The 21,257-nt window shown below is 35.9% G+C and overlaps 1 protein-coding gene across 3 annotated transcripts in view; it reads left to right on the top strand.

The window, feature by feature from the left end:
• The window catches only part of TDRD3 (tudor domain containing 3), a 98,942-nt gene extending 91,278 nt beyond the window's left edge, over window positions 1-7,664 (top strand). For all 3 annotated transcript variants that reach the window (XM_082042974.1, XM_082042975.1, XM_082042976.1), the window contains exons 13-14: window positions 2,939-3,075; window positions 7,413-7,664. In XM_082042974.1, the coding sequence (XP_081899100.1) occupies window positions 2,939-3,058 (120 nt within the window). In that variant the 3' untranslated portion in view covers window positions 3,059-3,075; window positions 7,413-7,664. The remainder of the gene's footprint in view (window positions 1-2,938; window positions 3,076-7,412) is intronic.
• The last annotated feature ends 13,593 nt before the right edge of the window (window positions 7,665-21,257 follow it).

Here is a 21,257-nt window from a genome sequence, read left to right as displayed (position 1 = left end):
AAGAGAAAAAAAAGCAAGGAAGTGAAGATCGGAGATAGTAAATTTTGCTTGCAAAGGATGGATACTGTTCCAGAAGAGGGGTGGCAGTTTTTGAGCATTTAGTGGAGAGATTTTAAAGTAAATTAGGATAAAGATGAACCCAGAAAAAATCTTTTAAGATCGAAATAAAATAAAATGACACTACAAAAAGGATGAAAGACCAGCTCTGGTGAATTGAGGGTCAGTGATCAAGAACTGGTGGAAGAAAATAAATGCAATTACTTGCAAAACAAGAAATAATGTTTAACAAAGATATGGCTTGACAAATTTGTTATTTTGGCGAATGTTAGATCCAGTTAGGATCAAATGTGACTAGGTAAGACCCAAGAAACAACATGTCATTTGACATGAAGATGGCAGAATTCAACAAGATTATTGACAACTCTGTGTTGGGAGTCACTGTGCATGGAGAGCAATAAGAGAACAGTTAAAAAGTGTTCTGTTCCTTATTTGCTCTTATTGTCATTTACTGCATTACTCACTTGCATTCAGAGCCTCAAGAAAGTGAATGTGATTTCACGTTTCAGTTTTGCCTGTTGTAATAAAAACATGCATCTGAAATTTTTTCTTTTATGTTTAACTACACCAAACGGAAATGTGTAAGACTCATTCTAGTTTTAATTTGATTTTACTGGATTAAAAGGATCAAAAACATTAACCTTGAGATTTGATGAAGATTTGCTGCTCTAAAAATTTGCTGTGGTATACTTCTTGTCAGAAGTAGGTTGGCTGTTACAGGTGAGGCGCAATGCACTAAACTATTTCATTTCTGTTCTTTTTGAGAAAAGACTGCCAAGGTTACAAAGAAGAGATTCATGTCTAATTTGCTACAGTCTCTTGAAAACACCAGTATGCATTGCAAAATTTTCAGTCGTGCATATATGCCATTTATTTTTCCGGTTTTGGAGAAATCCAGATATCAAGCACGTGGAAGTTCACCAATTTGTTCTTGAAGAGCGAACTCTCTTGTGTTAGATTGAAGCTTTGGCAAAGAAATTTAAGAAAACTTGTAATTGCATCTTTCTTTCATCTTTTGGCACATAATATGAAACTCTTTTCAGCTCTTCAGGTTTCTTGGAGTGTGCTGAAAGCGCTAAAGGTACTTAGACCACTTCAGGTATCTAGGTTACTTTTTCACATTTTGATGATAGTACAGCTTGTGTTGTCAGTGGTGGGAGGTTACATCCTATACTAAGTTGAGGGTTTGTACTAGGGTTAACAGTATTGCAAACTGTGTGGATTTTTTGGTTAGACATCTGCTTTTCTATTTTTTTTCTTTCTTATCATCAGTTGCTCTGAACCTCTTTATATGAGGGAATTGATAGTGCTGCAAGCAGTTAAAAAGGTACACAAAGAAAAGTAAGTTTTATGGCAGAATTCTGTGGCTAGTTTGAAACTAACATACATAAATCAATTGACCTGTGTTCAATTGTGCTGAAAATCTGTTTTCTTCTACAGTTATTGCACACTCTCTGTACTAGGCCTTAATCTGTTGTTCTGGAAATACAGCTATGACTACAGATGTGCCCTATAAATAGGAGACCTTACCATGAGGAATGTGGTTGTCTGTAACTTACTTTTAAAAAGCGTACTTGTTATTCAGTCTGATTCAGAAAGAAGTGTTTGAGTAAGATATGACTTTTCACAGCAGAAACAAACTTCGGCTGTAGATTTTCCTTTCTGTCTCTTGTAGTGAAGTATTTTACTGCTGTGGCGTACTTTTCGTTATACGTGTGCTGCACTCTAAAACAGCTCCAGGGTGTTGGAATTGTTGACGAAGTTTTAGTGACTCATTCAGTGTTCTTGGGTTTTGTTCCTGTATGTTCCTGTGCTGTGAATGAAAGGGAATTAGGAGTTATCTACTCAGTACTTTTTCCCAAGTGTTTTTTTGGTTTGTTTTGTTTTTTCACAGCATGTTCCCTCTGGATCTGGTGTCTTCTACAGTGTAGCGTTAGGATATTAAAGAAACAAAATTATACCTGTTTCCCTGAGGCACCATTTCACAATCATATTCAGCCTATAATTTTTTTGTCTATTTCTTTGTTATCAACTCTAATGCTCTTAAAATTCTTCTCTGTCTTTAATGTGTACCACCTTCAAATATTCCATCAGAATAATGTTCTTCCTTTCAGTATTTCTTGATCAAAGTAAATATGTGGCTATTTTAATCTTCCTTTGTAAATTATTCTCTAGTCTCTTGACTTTTTTTCTCTGAATTCCATCTAATTTGTCAACATCTTTCTGGTATTGAGATGCCTATGAGTGAATGCAATATTGCAAATGTGTAATTACCTCTCTTCTCACTATTCAGAGCTTATGTTTCTTAATGCTGCACATAGAAGATTCATATCTAAATTGCTATCCACTGTACTTGTAGGGTTTTCTCATTACTACTGCATCACAGATTTTATCTACTGTTTCAGATTTGTTTTTCTAATATGCATGTTGCCAGATACTGTTTCTTGCATTTCCATTTTATAATGCTTTTATTTCATTCCACACACATTTCTAAACTCCCAAAATCTAGTATTTCTCTTACTCAGGCAGGTTATTCAGGTAATTTTGCTTCTTGAGTTTCTTGCCTGTATGACTCTTGGAAAATAATTTTGCTTTAATACATACGCTTTTTTTCTGCAAATATTTAATAACTTCTAGTGCTGCCCTGGGCATTCAGTTTTGAGATTCTCCATCTTACATTTGTTAGCTTTCCTAGGTTTGAAAAACTCACTGCCATGATCTCCCTTATTTTATTAAGTGGTTATCAGCACAGAGGCAGCAGTTGCTGTATGTGCATGAATTCATTCATACGTATGTGGGGGGTTTGTATGTATGCATATACCTACTCATGTATAATGCGTTTATCTACTCTTCCATTTAAAACAATGCTGTCTATCTGCAGGAGGAGGAAGAAGAAACATATGAACAAACTCTAGAATTCCGCAGAGGAGGCGATGGTCAGCCAAGACGATCCACGCGGCCTACTCAACAATTTTATCAACCCCCAAGAGCTAGAAACTGATTAATAAGAAATAAAAGGTAAATACATGATATTGACGGGTTTTAATGGCTTTAGATTTCAATAAAAGTTTATCTGGATTGTTCTGTGCTTCAGTGTTCTTCAGTCTCTGTGAAGTTCATGAAAGAACTTCCTTGAACTTTACTGGTATTAGAACCCTCAAAATTGGGTTGCAGATCACGAATATTTTGAACAAATAGATTATTGTAATCACCATTTTACAAGCAAATAGACAACTTGCAATTCCTGGAAAAGACTTGTTTCTCTTTTGGAAAAAAAAAAAAAAAAAAATTAAGCAACAGGACATGTATGACTGACTTTGTTTAATAGAGGTAATCTGTTCCTAAGGAGCAGGCACAGAGCAATGGTGGCTGCATCTATGGGAAACTACGGATATTAAATAATACCTCATTATTTAAGTGAAACTTTTATGTGTCTTTTTAGTTTAGAAACCACGTGTTGCGATCACCTACATGGCAGATTATGTTTGGCATATTGGTTCTAAATTGTTTTACAGATATTGTTATATTTGTGTTAGAAGTCAGAGATACATGTTTCTCTCAATTTTGTGGCTGTTGGAAGAACCTTATTATACCTGTGGGAAGAGGCTGGGCAATAAAAACACATTAGCAAGTAGTGCTTTAACTTTGCTTTGTGTAAGGACTCGTGGTCTGAGCAATCTTTTACTCGATACTTCTGATAACAATCGTGAGTTTCATTCACGTATGTTGGACCATCTTCTTCCCTGAAATAAGTGGCTGCAGTCCCTGCTGAACTTAATACTGTCTCCACCTGTCCAAAATCCCATATTCTACTTACTATGAACCATTTATTTGCATAAATATTTTTTCTAAGGTTCTTCTTAGCATGGAAAGGAGAATTTGCACACTGAAATCTAAAATCTGTGAGTTCACCATTGAATGGGGAGGTCCAAGACCTAAGAGTATTTACCATCTATATCTTGAGGATATACTTGCACCTATATTTTATTAATTAGCAGAAATTAAGGGATTCTCTATCATCCTCAAAAAATACACCTGATCTGCACATTCAGAAATCTAACATGTCTAGCCAGATCAAAGTTATAATTCTTATACTGAACAAATCAGGTATACGTCACTGCTTTCGTTTTACTTGTGGATCTTCTAAATCTTTAATTTTCAGATGTTGATTAAAAATCTATCCTGAAAAAAGCAAGCTATTTGGTATACATCTACAATATGTCTTTGTCTTGAATCTGATATTTTTATTTTTCCTGAACTCTTTTTAGTTCCTTCTCTTGTTCCAGTCCTTCATCTTCAATTGGCTTAATAGGTGCTACTGATCTCTGCAGCTCTTTCTGACATGCAATGACACTATTTTTTTTTTTTTTGGTCATATGCTAAAATACCTTTTTTATTTCGGGAAGTACTGGCAATAGAAGACCAAAATTTATTCCTGACTCTTGCCAAGGTGATAATTGTTCTATTTTTGCCCATATCATTGGATTTTCTATTTTAAGTAAGTGCATCAATCGCTATCAATAAACATGTAGTGAGATAATTTATGCAGAATGCATTGGCACATGCACCGAGCTGAGTTCTAAACCAGCTCAGCTGGCTCAGAGGAGTGTTAGTGTGATCAGCCGAATGAAATGTGCTCAGTGTTGGTGAAATTAGGTATTTCCTGTGTCCTCTTGGCCCAGGACTGTTTACTTCAACATCTGCTTAAGTTAGAAAAGTTGTGCCAGTTTGTCATCCAAAACTGAACCTATTAACCCAGAGCAGTGTACAGGCAGTGGCAGCTTAAACCTGGTAAATTTTGGTCCTTTTGTAAGTCTGTCTCTTTTGGAATATTATGCACTTTACCTTCTACAATACAAATAGTAAATATTGTAGGAGTTATGCATGCCTTAAATAGTAATCACTACAAACAGCAATTCATTATGAGCAAATACAATTTACTCCTCGATAAGAAGATTCATTCCCTCCAGATCAAAACATTCAATATTATCTTATTTGGCTCCTGCTAACTGAATTGTTAGAAGTTTAATTAAGTGGAGACTGTCTCCAATGGCTAAAATGTAGTCAACGAGAATATTTGTGTATTTTATAATAAAATGATTTGCTGTATCTAGCTATTGTAATTAGCTACTTTATCAGATTTAGGTTTGTATTTGGAAAATTTCCAGTGTTCAGCTCAACTACATTTCAACATAAAATAATGTAACAGCTATTGGATGTTAACACCAAAAAGAAGTTGGCAAGATATGAAATTAAATACTTTGATCTTAGATTCTTGAAATACTAGGATCACACAAGTAGAAAAAGAAAATAGAGAGGCAGGAGATGTCTCCTATATAGAGGTTGAGTGGTGCTGCTTAGGCATAGTTAGCTTCTGTATTAGTTCCAGTCAAAACAATCCTTTATTTTGTCTAGAATTTGCAACTCCCATTTTTATCCTCTGCCACTGTGTTCTAGTGAATATTTGGAAAACTAAACACGGTGTTCCTTTCTTTTCGAGAGTGTGACATTCATGGCCATCTCTGAATAGTGTCAAAAAGTGGAAATTGTTCCTCAGTTTAAGAACACTATTGCCTGTCTTTCTGAGGATAAAAATATTGTAGTGCTGTATCCAGAAGCTTCTACTGTGTGGTTCAGAGTAGCTTTCACTACTGTCACTAAGAAAGCTAGATTTGCTTTCTTAAGAACATGTAAAGTCCAGTGTAGCTGCCCTCATTTGCCTTGTTTGGTAGGTAAAGTGAAGTGAAGAGGTGTTTATTGTGATACTGTGGTGGAAATATTTTTCAGGTTTGGCTTATAGCTCTCCATAGTACATCTTGTGCTACCATATAACTTATGTTGCATTTTGAAATGCATTACATGTGACCTAAGGAGTGGAATCAGAGAGAAACCAGTAAAGATAATCTGTTAAGCTTTTAAAAAAATAAGTGGTGGATGTAATCAGTTCTTATCTGATTTTAAATGTAGGCAGAAAATCGAACATAGTCCTTTTCTAAATCACTTTCAGTTTACCCAGACTTCTGCAGCAGTGTTATTTTAATATCTTGACATGTAAAAGTTCAGGAATATTGAATGTCGGTTTCTAGAAATGGATTTCTATGCATTTTTTCCTGCTTTTTATTTCTTAGAGCTTTTGAGAGCGTGGCATATTGTTCTTATTTCAAGTGTTTGATATCCTGGTAGAAGAAAATATGTTTTATCAGAGGAGATTTTAAAGGATACAGTGAGATAATTTTACCACAACTTTCCACTGAAGGATGCTTTACCTCTTCACCTGATCTTTGATGATTTGAACCTTTACTACTTGAGAGGGAGTACCTCTGTATTAGTAACTTTTTTTTTTCCTGCGAAGAGACCTTGTTGGTGATTATTTTATATTATAAACTGGTAAATTCTGAAGAATTTTAATATTGCAGGGGTGTTGGACTAGATCATCTTTAAATGTCTCTTCCAATCCAAACCATTATATGATTCTATGATTCTGTGATCCTTCTGAAGAGCCACACTGTTACATGCTTTGAGCATTAGGAACAATTACTGCAGCCTTGCAGAAAGTCTTGCCCTGGTGATTATTATGAAGACAGAGCAATAAAATAGTCATGTTAAGGTGAAGTAACAGAAGTATGGGGTAGTCAGTACCTCACTGTGGTACTAGAAATGGTCATTTATTAATATCCCGCAGTGTGAAGTAGAGAACACTAATTCAGAGTTTTTTCAGAGCATTCTATTGAGAGTCCTTGAACCCACTCTTAAGTTGTTTAGGGTGTGTGAGTCAAATACTAGCTTTAACGGGTCTCTAAAATAAGGTGTTCCTCCTAGAGAATCAAGATACAAGAATTAGAATCTGTCAATAATAAAAATACATCCTGAGCTTACACTTCCTGTATAGCATGTCATGACAGTATGAAAAAGAAGGGGAAAAAGTAATCAGAAATGAATGTTTTGAAGGATCATAGCTTTTGGGAGAGCTTGAAAAATCCTGTGAGTATAAACCTATGAGTGCTTGGTCATTATCTGTTTCTTGGGTATTCCTTTGCTCTGTGGCAGAATTAATCTGCACCTTGTCAAACTGGCTATAAAATCTGTATTGAAGTCCTTACCAATGGAGAAACTGTATTTTTGTGAGAAGTTACTGCCAGAAAGTGTTATTTCCTTGTATTATACCAATCATATTTATTGCATTGTAAGTGCAACCTTCTGATTTATTCTTTACAAGACTTATATCTCTGTAAGTACTGAAAAGAAGATATCTGCTCTTTTGAAAGAAGAAAATGAAATAACGGTAAAGTGTATGTTGCACAAAGAGCAGAGACTTGTTTTTATTTTTATCTATTTTTTTTCTTTTTTTCATTTAGAAACTTTCTTGGGGTGGAAGAAAATTCACTGGCAGCTCCAACTTGCTGAAGAAATTCTTTCTAGAAGAAATTCTGGCTTTTCCCAAGCGACAGAATGGAACAGAGAAAGCTCATGTGAGCAGAAGGAATGTAGACATGACACCACAATAGACTTTTTTAAAGTTCTTAATTATACGAAGCTGAATACTTTTTACATATGAAAGAGGCAAATTGTCATTGCTGCCATCAATAAAACCACAGTGCACTATTCTATTCTTTGCCTTGTATTCTTTTTACTGAGCCTTCATTGTTAGTCAACATAATACTGATGTATCATGATTTTTATTAATTTTGAATTGATTTTGGTTCTAATGTTGTTTCTAGTAAAGTAAAAGTAAAAGATATTTTCTCAGAAGCAGACAGGATTTGGCCTTTAATTTAGATTTCAGGCTAGCAATAGTAAAAGATGTTAAAAATTTTCAGGTAATTATTGTACAGTGACATTCTGAATAGGTTTTGACTGTGTTGTCTATTTTCCAAAGTTGCTGAAGGCCAAATGACAGGTTTGCTTGTTCTGTTTTCCATGATCTGTGACTAAAAGATTGAAGGGGAAAAAAAAATCATCAGTTACAATAGGCATTTTCTAAATATTTTAGGTAAATATTTTCTTTTTAGGAATATTTATATTACAAAAATAGAAACATTTCTAGAAGGTACAGGAAAGTAGTTTAAACAAAAAATATCGAAAGGTGCATATGAGTATTTTAAACGTAAATATGTGTATACATGCACAGATGTGCAAGCTGTTGAATAGTAGGTTCTAACTTTCTTGTAGCTTGAAACTCTGCTTTATTGCTTCGTACTATTAGAATTTTTCAATTATCATTGGCACTTGAAAGAATCTTGTATCAAACTACTTTTAATTCTAAGCTGTATCTTCGAATCTTATGTGATTATGACAAATAGTTGAAATTTCACTATTTCTTTAGCTGAGAAGCACTCAAGATCTATGTACCATGCAAATCCCTTCTAAGCTTTATTCTGATTGAAATAGCACATACTTTTTGAGGTAATTCTTTAAAGACAGAATTTTACTCAAGATACGTTTTGATGGTATAAATTGTACACTTAGTTCTACTGAATTTCTCTCTGAGTGCTCATACAAAACTCTGGACAGAATCTGTTTATTTGGATGAAAATGAGTTTTATATTGATGATGTAATTGAATGTATTTGTAGTACATAATGTGGATTACTGTCCGAATGTAGTCATATCTTAGCAAGCGCATAAATATTTTCAGATTAGTAAGGAACAAAATGTTTTTCTGCCTTAATGGATCCTCCGCAACTCCTTGAGAATTATAATGCAACTCACTAATAATTCCAAAGAAATTTGGAATCTTAAAACTTGAGCTGTATAATGTTGAAGTTCTTCACTACCAACTGGCACGCAGCAGATTTTATGAGGTCTGTGAAATTTAAGTTAGAAACCACTTTACAAACACTATGAGTCATTCTGGTCAGTTCTCCTAAATTGTACCAGCAAATAAATAAATTGTAGATCTTAATACATTGGATGTTGGATGCTTTACTTCCAGAATTATTGCTAAGACCACTGATAGCTGTTCTGCTTCATAAAGCTATGCAGCTGTAGCATCGTTTTAAAAAGTAGTTTTGATTTTTCTTTACACATAGACTGTGCATTAAATGAAAGCCCTAAAATCAGTGTACCAAAGCATTTTCTGAAATTAAAATAACTTCTGTGTTCTTTTGAGCTTTCATCCTTGCTGTGAACCAAATCATAGAATTCAGAAAACCACAGTCTTATTTAGTGAACGGTAAAAAATAAAACCTACTTGTGAAAATTTGAAGATTATAAAAATAGAATGCAGTGTTCCTCTGTAGCAGTTGTGGCATTCTGAAGTTATCACATGTGTGTGCAGCTGTCTATAGGCAAATGAAATATGTTTGAGAATTTTGGTTTTGTTTGTAAAACAGTAAAGACCACATCCTGGTGCTGAGGAACTGGAAAGCCAGAGTTAGCAAACAGCTGGAGAGTCTTCTTGAAAAGACATTGTCGTCTTTATGTGTTCTGTGATTCTTTTCTGTTTTGTTTTGACTGAAATAAGTTATTTTGAAAGCTCTGCGTGTTAAAGATCTGAAGAACCAGTGACTGAGTAGATAAAAACTATTTCCACCAATCTGTTCTGAAAAGCAAGAATTGAGATATTTATGCTCTTTGATTCCTATATCTGGAAACAACATTATGACAAACTAGGTATGTATATATAATCTTTTTTTATTTGCATAATCCATCAAAACCACTAGTCACAATGTAGTAAAGCTTATATACACATGAACAACATTAATTTACTGAGCTTTTATGTTCAGAAGAAGTTATCATGACTAGGTGGGTCTTCAAAACTGATATAAAGGTTAACTTTGTCAAAAGCAACAGCAAATGTAAACTCCTAAACTTTGTGGAGCTCCATCTGTGTAGTAAAATGAAAAAGGCCAATAAGGAGCACTGGATCCTAATCATCCACACTATTTATTTACTAGCTTGTTTCTGATTTTCGGAGTGTTCTTGACTAGCTGTTTCTAAGACAAACCTGTGACAAAGGAACTTTGCTCTTTTGTCACTGTTTATTACAGGACAACAATAAACTGGTAGACACTCTCATAGGAGGAAAAGGGAGAGAGACTTACAAGTTGGAAAGTTAAAAATTCTTTACTAATAATGCTAATAATAAGAGAGAAAAATCCTGCAAAATATACAAAATCAATATTGAATTTCCTGGTATAGCTGCTGTCACTCCAGTGGCTGCAGGGCAGGCACCCAGAAGTCCTGGGCTGGACTCCACAGCAGACAGGAACTGGATTTGGGGATGCACAGACCAGGCCTAGGAACCAGGTCTAGGATCGCAGGCAGAACAGGCAGGATCCTGTTTAGATTCTGGCCATGGACGAAGAGAGTGAGACCCTTGTGATCTCCTGCTTTTTTAGGGTGTATGACATGGATGGCATGGAATACGTAGTTGATCAGTTTTGGTCACCCATTTTGTATGCCCCTGTCACTTATGGGACATACAAAATTTATCAGCGACCTTGACTGCCACAGCAATAAGGATAAGCCTGGGCCTTTCCTGCATACCCTTCCTACCGTTATCAGCTCTGAAGCAAACAGTGTCCAAAAAACATGCAGCCAATTTCAGAAACATGCGGTTACTTAGAGGAACTTAGCTGAAAAGGAAATGCACTAAAAGAGAATTGGTCTTGTTTTAAACAAAACCAGGACACCTTTGCAAGCTGGACATGAGCCAATCTGTGCCTTTTGATCTCTGAACCAGTAGGTCCACAGTCCACTGCCCTGCTTTACTAGGGTTATAGAAATAGCTTGTGAGAATTTCTGTCTTGAAATTTAGAAATACTATTCAAATGAGATGTTTTCCTTGCCATGGACATGTATATAACATTTTCACCTAAAGGAAATTTTTTAAAGTTAGAATTTCTGGTTAAAACTATTCTAAAAGTTATATGCCAAGTTGGCGTATAATTGAATAAAATTTTATTTTACTTTTTTTCCTCCTTCATATTGTTGAGATACTGAATCATTATGAACAGTGGAAATGTTCTAGTTTTATCTTACATGTTTTTAGAGTTTTGTAACAAAATCTGACTGAAGTCATGTTGTAATTTAAAGTTCTTCCTTGGACTAACATCTTCTGGTAGATAATTCATGTGTATTTAATATACATATTAATATAGCTTTTTCTTTTGTCGCTAACAGGTACTTATTAAGTCTTTGGCAGCACCTACACAAAGGATTTTGGGGATCACTTGCAAAGTCACTCTTCCAAGAAACACGTCTGGAATTATCACTGCAGAATCTCTCTGTAATGACTTGGGCCTTATACAGATGAAACTTGTTGGGCGTGTGGCTTTGTAAGGCAGCATTAACAACAACAACACATATTTCCGCTGGGTGGCAAAAGGTTGATATCGCAGGAAGGACAAACATTACCCCTGAGATGCACTTTGTATTAGATGCAGAATGAGTAAAAGCTTAATGGAAGATAACGATTTAGCTTGAAGTAAATCTGAAGAGACATTTTCAAGAGAACTCTCAGATGGCCAAACTGACTAATGAAGGTTGGTCTAGTGTTACCCACATAGCTGAAAGAATCCAGCAGTGTAGGGTAAACAGTCCCTTTCTAGCATTATGGTTAGACGGGACTTCATACGGTGAAATATCTATTGCTTTTGTGCATACACAGGAACATATTGTTTGGGACGAATGTCTATAGATGCTTTCTTGAAGGAGAATCCCAGTTTGACTGTCCTTTCATCACATTACTTTTTACTCCGGTGAAATCTTACAATTTTCTTGAGAACTGTATAAGCATCAAGAATGGCAAATTACGAAAAGCTTCGTGTATTGGTGGTATCCGTCAAATCAATGATAGAGACTCATAATTACTTTTTTTGTCCTGCTATTAATTTCATATCAATTGCTTATGTTGGCCTCTTCTGGCTATAAACTACAATTTTGTTTTGGGGTTTTGAGAATGATTCCAAATAATTTAAAAAGTAAAGAAAGAAATTACGTCAATATTTAATTTTCCCACAAGATTGAGAAACCGTAAAAAGTCAGTTTCCATACAAACGTGTGGACTGTTGATGGACATAATTATATTCTGGAAATTATAGTCATATGAATGAAACCAGAATCTAGTATATATTAAAAATAAATCTTACATATATTCAAATAAATAGGAACTGTGGGACAGCAAATGATTAGATGTAGAATAGCAACAGCGCACTATAGATGATGTAAAAAAATTCTGCAGCTGCTTCTAAAGAGAATGTTTGCAATGATATTACAGTGCCTTGTAATATCTCATGCAACTTGACTATTTCTGTGTTAAAATGGATGCAGAGTTAAGTATTGTGCAGAAAATATTCATGTCATTATCAGGCAGTTTAGTATTTCATGGGATCTTGAATGCTTTGATTTTATTCCATACCTATCTAAACCATGAAAGTTAAAGAATATAAATAATATTTTATATTTGTTTTGCAGTCAAAATATTCTTAAGTATATTTTGTAAGTCATTAGATAAATGGCTATGCCTCTGCTAAACCAATGTAATCTTACAAGATGGTGCACACATTCAAGTCTTAATTAACCATCTATTTTGTGGTGATTATTTTTCTGTAGCTATTTAACAAAGGCACTTGGTTGGTTTACAACAGTAATAAAAGCAAAGAGCAGGATAAATAAGGGATGCTCTATCATTTTGACATGCCACAAGTGAAACAGTGTTTGTTTGTTTTTTTTTCATACTGGGGGACTAGAATAACATATACAGCGTTCCATGTGCTATTTGAATGGATAAAATAGCTTTCTTCAAAATTGAACTGTTTTTTTTAATGTAAAAGTTTTCTATTTTCCTCCCCTGCTCCCACTTGCTGATTTAAAAAATATTTCATCTGAGTTTAACTGATGAGATAAGACAGATGATCTACTCTGGCATTTTACTTCCTTTGCCATATCAGTCTCTGAATATATTAGGATCAAATGCTCCCAATAACATGTAATCATGATGACCAAGTACTAAGTGTGTGTTTTTACTCCAATTGGTTGGGTTAAAATGTATATCAAAACTTGAGATTCAGCATTGTACATGGCAAAGTTCAGATGTGTCATGCTGACATTAATCAGGAATAGGAGCTATAGCTAAGTTTCAGTGTGCTGCAGCTATGGAAATGACAGCAGAATTCAGCCTGTTTTGGTCCTTTTTACTTGTTTGCTTTAACTTTGAATTCTTTTTTTCAAAAGGAAAAATAAAGAATGAATTCTTATAGCTGTAAATAAAACACTGAACATGTGATGTAGTAGACATCATCTTCTTGTTTTAATTTCCATCTTCAGAAAGAAACAAAAAGTTGTAAGAGTTTTGAAAGGTGAAAACGTGCCACGCACATAATCTAAGAATCTTTGTGCTCTGTGGCATCTGGCATTTTTTTCTAAAATATTGACAATCTGAATAGTTCTGATCTAGAATAGTTATATTTGAGAACAACCTTACCCCAGCCCTTCATTCAGCCCTTATACCCCATGAAGAACTTGGCTTCGGTTGCCTCTGGCACTCCAGCTTCCTCACAGCACTTTGCAAGAAGCCAGACAAGAGCTGGGTGTCTCAGATGAAAGTTAATAAAGAGGTTTACAAGTTCCTCCTAATTAATGTGAGAGGCTGTACTCAAAATACGGAAGGAACTGGGACACTGGTTAAGTAGTTGTTAGGGATGAACACTGTATTTTTAACATGTTACAAGCTGCAGTTGCGCATACTTGCACAAGACGGGTGGAAAAACAGCTGGTTAAATGATGATATAGTAACTTAGTTTTGCCAAATAAGATATGCCATCTGCAAAGTGCTTAGCATCCTGAAATGCAGCCTCTTGTGGGTAGAATTCACAGAATTTACAGAAAGAATCTTAAATTTAAGATCCTTTGAATGTGTCATCCATATCAGCACCACTTGTTTGACTTTTCTGTTTTGCAATAATGTGATTATGTGGATGTTAAGAAGGCCTTTAACTACTGTTTACCTTAGGTGTCGGCGAGGTGCTCTTATTTCCTAGAAGGCAAATAAAAGTATTCAGTCACTAGATTATTTGTTTTCTCTTTTAATTGGTGATTAGAAATTATCATAGAATCATAGAATCATTTCAGTTGGAAGAGACCCTTAAGATCATCGAGTCCAACCATAAACTCTAGCACTAAACCATTTCCCTATGAACCTTGTCTAAACACCTTTTAAAGACCACCAGGAATGGTAGCTCCACCAGTTCCCTGAGCAGCCTGTTCCAGTGCTTCACAACCCTTTCTGTGAAGAATTTTTTCCTAATAATCCAATCTGAACCTTCCCTGGCACAACTCGAGGCCACTTCTTGTCCTGTCGCTTGCTACTTGGGAGAAGAGACCAACACCGTCCATGATACAACCTCCTTTCAGATATTGTTGTTTCCTTGATACTAATGGAGACCACTGTTCTAGGAAGAGCAGGCCGTCTAGCCTCCTGTGGGAGAATTGTGGGTCACATGCTGAAGCCCGGCCAGTCTGTGTAACTGAATTCATATCCTCATCTGACCAAAACTTTGTTCATTTTTGCACCTCTTACTGTAGATTAACCATTAATGAATGATGAGTCACACTGTTTCTTTGTTATGTTCAATTATGTTCTGTTTGAGCAATAAGTGCCCATGGGATGGTCCCTGTATCTCTCAAGAAAATGTGTGTCCTGAGCATTTGTCTGTTCCACACTGTTCAGTTGGGTCACTTCTGACCTGCAATCTGTAAACTGTTAAGCATTGCGTTAGTCATTTTTGTGACTTTTCCCTAGGCAGCATAACACCTACAATTCAAAGCTAGTGTAGTGCAGAATAATAACAATATTTGTTTTGGCTTTGTTATGTTGTTTTTTCCTGGCAAAAAATCTATTGTAAAACAAGGCAAAGTATTCTGGTTCGGGATTAACTAGGCAGGAGTAATACTGTTGTGTACTGTTGTCTCAGATCCTTTCATCAAAGACTGCTTATCAGTGCTACTTTATGTTTTAAAATTATGTTTTTAAGGCAAGTTTGACTTTCATCACATAGGCTGTAGACTTTTATCCAAGTATTTTTTCAGCTTAGCTAATAGGAATCTCTTGAGTCCTTTGCATATGAGGGTTTTGTTATTTTTTTTTAGACATTGATTAACTTAGGCCTTTGATAAAGCTCCTTAGCTTTCGCAAGCACTTCACTCTGTTATTCCTAATTACTTGTATTACCAGGTTGTTCCAGAATTTAATTCCTCAGAAGGCCAACAGTCTTCTAAATACAGCCTAAACTTATTCAGTTATACACACTTGTGCTTGTGTCACCATTGACCTTGAGTTTGAAGAGCTCTCATGTAACTCTAGGGGTATTTGTGGGCAGTTCCTACACTGTGCGGAATGAGGGCATGGGAGAAGAACATTCTGCGAATTCTGTTCAATAAGGGTTTGCAGTGTGGTAGCGTGCTATCGCACGAGGTTACATGACTCACATAGTCCTTCATGCTTCTAATTATGCGCAGTAATTTCTGTTCAGTTGCGTATGCCTTGATCAAATTGATAAGTTCTTTCAACTTGTAGTTTCATGTGCTTTTCTTGTAGTGATCAGGGAAAAAGAATGTATAGTATTACAGAACAATGCTGTTAGAAGGGACCTCAGGAAGTGTGTGTCTGTGCCAGCCTCATACTCAAAACGGAGTCAGATGTGAGATGATGGCAGGGGAGATTTAGGTTGGACATTAGGAAAAGGTTCATCACCCAGAGGGTGCTGGAGCACTGGAACTGGCTCCCCAGGGAGGTGTCACAGCCCCAAGCCTTAGTGTTCAAGAAGAGACTGGACAACAACCCTCAGACATATGATGTGAACTGTGGGGTTGCCATATGCAGGGACAGGAGTTGGACTTGATGATCCCTGTGGGTTCCTTCCAACTCCGGACATTCTATGAAATAAGGTTTCTCAGGCCTTTATCCAGTCAGGTCATGAAAATGTTCAGGGATGCAGATGCATAACCTTTCTGTGCAACCTGATCTAATGTTTGACTCTGTCATCACAGGAAAAAAAGTCTTTCCTTACATACAGTCTGAACCTGTCCTATTTCCATGTGTGCTTGTTGTCTTGGGTCCTGCCATGCACCGCTGTGAAGAACCTGGCTTCGTGTTGATAGATCTCCCTATGGGAAGGCTGCTGCTAGGTCAGAAGGATGCTCGTCAGACAGTAATTATTTGTGCTTCAGAAAACAAGTGAAATGTTTACTTAATAGGAGAGATTTGCAGTGAGGCTATATGACAGGGACTACCTGTTACTACAGCATACCATGTGATATTTAATGTTCTAATTACAATTTCTATGCATTTTTTCCATCTTAGAATGTCTCATGCCCTTGTAAAAAACTAGGAAGATTCAAAAGTAGGTTATTTTAGAAATAATTTAAAGAAAGCAAATATATGGATATAATTGTGATAGAAAGAAAGTGTTATATTGTACAATCTCTAAGCCTGGCTGATCTAATGCTGCTACTGTGAATCTGCTCTATTATGTTTCTAAAATATTTTGATTCATACTCCTTGTATGCCAAATGACTGTTGCTCAACAGAACAAAACCATGCTCTGCTAACAGATATTGGAGTTTTGTGTTGACCTGCTGATGTTTCTTGACAAGGTGTTGACCTGACTGGTTGTTAAACTTCCTCCTGAATATAAAGACAGGCGAAGAGTTGAGCACACATGACACACAAAATCAGACAGTAGTAACTGAGCCTGAGGAAGGAGAGGTTGCTTTTTACATTGTTGATATTATTGGTATGAAGCAACTTTTTTACCCTAAATATGCTGTACGGAATGCTTTGAAGTAGGGCAGGGAGGCCATCTGCTGACAGCAATACATTATGTTATATGGTAGGACCCAGAAACAAAGTAGTCTAATGCTGTCAAAGTAAAATCACTGTGCTAGCTACTCGTTTCCTATGTGGAACAGAAGTGAGTGTCTTGGACAGTGTGAGGAGCAGGGCTAGCCTTGGGTGCAAGTTTAACAAAGTCTGACGAGCATTGACTTGGCAACAGAGAAGCTGGATTAATGTGTCTGTTCCCAGCAGCAGGACCTGAGGAATAGGGAGCTCCTGGCATGGTCTCCAAACTGTCTCCAGAGAAACTTGGTACTGTACAAATCACAAGGCTAGGCATATCCGGAAGAGTCCATTTAATGAAAAATAAATGTTATTTTCCTCCAGGACTTGCTCTCAATGGGTATGTTTTATCACTAGCAGTTAGGAGCATGAGCTGTAACATATATCTTTTTATCCCATAAAACTCGGAATAGACTGTGCTGGTCACAGTAATCTGAAAGATTAGAGCATCCTATTTTCTATTAGATTACCACATCACTGTAAGTCTGTTTCTTCCTCTGTCTTTGCTTGTGGACTGCAGAATTAAGGCATCATGTGAGGATTTATGCAAGACTGGATTTTAAGAGTCTACATTTATTGAACCTTTTTTGGTCCAGTTCCTCCAGCTGCTTATTTAAATGTACCAAGTATGAAAGTTGCTAGCATATTTAAAACTTTCCTTTGCATGGAGATTTATACTGTGAGTTCATTTATTATGAGCTATGATATGCTGTAAAATAGATAATCCAAAATACGACATAAAAGTCAACATCTATATGTGATTAATTGAAGGAGTTATGGAGGGGAGACCTAAGCTGTGCTTGGCAAATTCAAAAAGTACTTCCAATTTATCTAATGCCAAGTAATAAGTAATGAACAAGATCAAATTATAATGCTATGGTTCATTGAGCGTGGTTGATTAAGATCATTGTTCATTCACCTAAGGCCTGTCATTTAGTATTTATGTTGTTAGAGAAATTCATGACTTGGAGCCTAGCAGTGCTTCCCTTCTCAAAGAAGAAATATTTATAGAATCATAGAATCGTTTCAGTTGGAAGAGACTCTCAGGATCATCGAGTCCAACCATAACCTAATCTAACTCTAGCACTAAACCATGTCCCTAAGAACCTCGTCTAAATGTCTTTTAAACACCTCTGGGGATGGTGACTACACCACATCCCTGGACAGCCTGTTCCAATGCCTAACAACCCTTCCTGTCAAGAATTCTTTCCTAATATCGAATCTGAACCTTCCCTGGCACAACTTGAGGTCAACTTATAGAACATCGTTCATTATATAAAACTTAGCACAGGCAAACCTGGGGCTAGAATACATTGAAATGTGATCTCTATGTAATAACTAGATCATAGAATCATAGAATACTGGGTTGGAAGTGACCACAAGGATCCTCTGCTCCAGCCTTTCTTGGCAAAAATGTAAGGATATAGTTTTTCCTTTCTGAGCTAACTATACTGGTAGAAATTCTCCTATAGCAAAGATTTATGATAATTTAAAGAGTCATTTCCTTTCCCTTATGGAAACAGATTACAGTAGTATAAACACTGTGAGTATACCAGTATAACCAAAGCAGAATGGTTTGGTTTCTTTTTTTTATTCATGCCCTTGTGTGTGTACATGTACTCTGTCATATGAGCACCGTAAAGACCTGCTCTTGAGAGCTTGTTGGGCGATGTTTTGCCATGGGCTGGCTCACCAGCTTCAGGAACTGCTAGAAGATACCTGCCCCACATGGCAGGTGTGGCTGCTTCTGCCCTATGGAAAAACAATGGTCTGTGCTACTCTGCAACACGGAGACTATGAATGAAAATCGTAATCTCTCTCTTTTTCCTCCTTACTGTGTAAACAAAGTAATCCATGGGAGCTTTTTCCAGTCAAAATTCTGCCAGTGCTTCACCCCACATATTTTTGGCTATGTGGTAACAACAGTCTAAGAACAGCTGCCATCTTTCTATCTGTCTTGTCCCACCCACACTGTGTTTCACAGTGTGGATTGTGCTAACCTAGTGTGACATATATATATTTATTTGTGTTTTTTATAATTCTTCTACACAGGCAAACAATCCTGCAGTCAACAGAGCCTATTGTGATCAGTAAGTCTTTTGCCTGGTAATTCTTATGATTTTCCATTGCAATTAGGATCTAACATGGCAACAAGTAGGAGTCAATGCTGACAATATTTCATCAGTTTTCTAATTGAGAAAGAAAACAAACTGCTGCTGCTTTCATTATGGCAGTTAATGGTAAATATAGACCAGCCAGACTTGAAATATCATTCATCTCCCTGTACTCTGCGTATTCTTGATTTGCTACCCTACTTCTGTACATTGCCTTTGCCCACTTCTGTTTTTTTCTCATTTTTCAGGAATCTAGATTTGCATTAATGGGTTTAAGTGCTCTTTTTAAAAACCTGCAGAACTGCATTTCTTCTAACTAGCACTGAGGATTAACTTTTGCACTAGAGAAATGTTTTAACCTCTGTAAACAGAACAGAGTTTTGAATACCTAGGAAAATTACTGTATTGGAAGTCTGTATAGTCTGATGTAAAAACATACTAAAATGTGAACTGCAAATAAGCATCTGTCTCAAAACCAATTTAAAAACTACAAATATATTGTTGAAATCATCACTTCTTCTTATGAGAATAAAAGTTGTTGCTTTCAGAAATAATATTGTTTTGGGTTCTAGCATCAGTGTTAACGTTATTTTTGCTGTGGTTTGATACCCTTGTTTTGAATTCTGACTTCTGTGTTCCTCTGTTATAGTAATTCTGATATTTACTGTGGTTTATATGATAGTTTTCTAGGGAAAGAGATTTCTCCACGTGCTCCAAATTTCACACTTAAATCTGTTAAAAGTAGCACAAATTTAGGTCTGTCCAGGTTATTTTTGTTGGGGTTTTTTTTTGTGGTTTTTTTTTTTTTAATGCTTTTTTGTTGTTTTGGTTTTTGTTTTGTTTTGGTTATTATTATTATTATTATTATTATTATTATTATTAGTCTAGCACTTCATTCTGAAAGGAAATCTGAATGGCTTTTGTAATCCTCATCTAAAGAGAGGTCAACTTGAATTACATGAAGCTCATGAAATTTTTATGTTGAGCTAGATTAGCTCAAAGCTCACATTTCTGTGATGCAGTAACAAGCAGATAACTTGATGAAACAAATAAACAACCCCTCCGAAAAAAAACGCAAACCAATTTACTGCATTGTCCTTTTGTGGCTTCTCCTTGCCTTTGTAATTTTTAAAATACATGCTGTAATAAAACATTTGAAATCAGTTTTCTGTTTGTGCTGTGCTCAAAACAGTTAAAAGGTGTCACTGATTCTGAATGCCGACAGATTCACTAAATAAACTTATAAAATACAGAAATATTTATCTCTAATCTTGTACTTACAAAATAATATTCAAAACAACTGTTAATAAGAGGAGAGAAGCACTTTATGGCAGTTTATTTTTAAATATTTGAGTAGGAAGTGTTTAATCTAAACATAGAATTCCTTTCTCTTTTTTTCCCCTCTGAGATACGTGGGAAATTGAGAAATAGTTTCTCATCCTAGTTCTCAATAACCATTCTCTGTCAGTATGTATTAAAGACTAGAATGATTTTTAAAAGCTAAAAAGACTAAACATAGTGTCTATGTATGCATTGCCTATTGCCAAAAAGTGTGGTTCCCAGGAACTGGAAGGGAATCTTGCCTGTTCCTATTAACACTCCTTAAACAGCAGAGTTAAGTGAACCGTGGTGCACTTTAGAGGTTGCAAGTATTATTTTCCTCACATGGTTAAGGTTTCATTATTTGATAGCTTCTTCGGCAAAGCTCCATCTTTTTATGCTTAATCATTCCCTATTACATCGGAAGATTTCATAACCTGAAAAAGTTATTGTAATCCTGGATCCCTTTGAGGGATCCAGACCTAAAATTCATTGTTACAGAGCACTTTAATGCTGCATAATGAATGCCATTGAATCTGCATGTAATGAGAAAAATCCCTTTGCCCTTGACAGCTGAATCATATTAAAATGAGAGTTTAGGATAGCTCATATTTTCAGGGGTAAATGAAAGGGGTGATTATGTTTATTTGGATAGAAAGCGCTTATATTCATGCAAATACATAGGTTTTGCCTCAATCTTCTCAGCACAAAATGTTTCACTTTCCTATCTGTGAGGGACAGGGAATTAATGGACTTTCAGGAGTCAGTAAAAACTAGATCTAAATACTTCAGTGATACAGTAAGAATATCTAAGGTTGTGTTTCTGATGTGTGTTCCTCAAAGTGCTTATGCTGTTTGCTCAAATTTTTAGCACCTCTTGACAGAGTTTTGTGTTTCTCTCGTAATTACTTTGAGAAACATCCAGGC

The sequence above is a fragment of the Streptopelia decaocto genome, assembly GCF_964273445.1.
Source record: "Streptopelia decaocto genome assembly, chromosome: 1".
Lineage (NCBI taxonomy): Eukaryota > Metazoa > Chordata > Aves > Columbiformes > Columbidae > Streptopelia > Streptopelia decaocto.
Note: the sequence above shows the minus strand (reverse complement) of the source record. Positions and strands in the feature narration are given on the sequence as shown.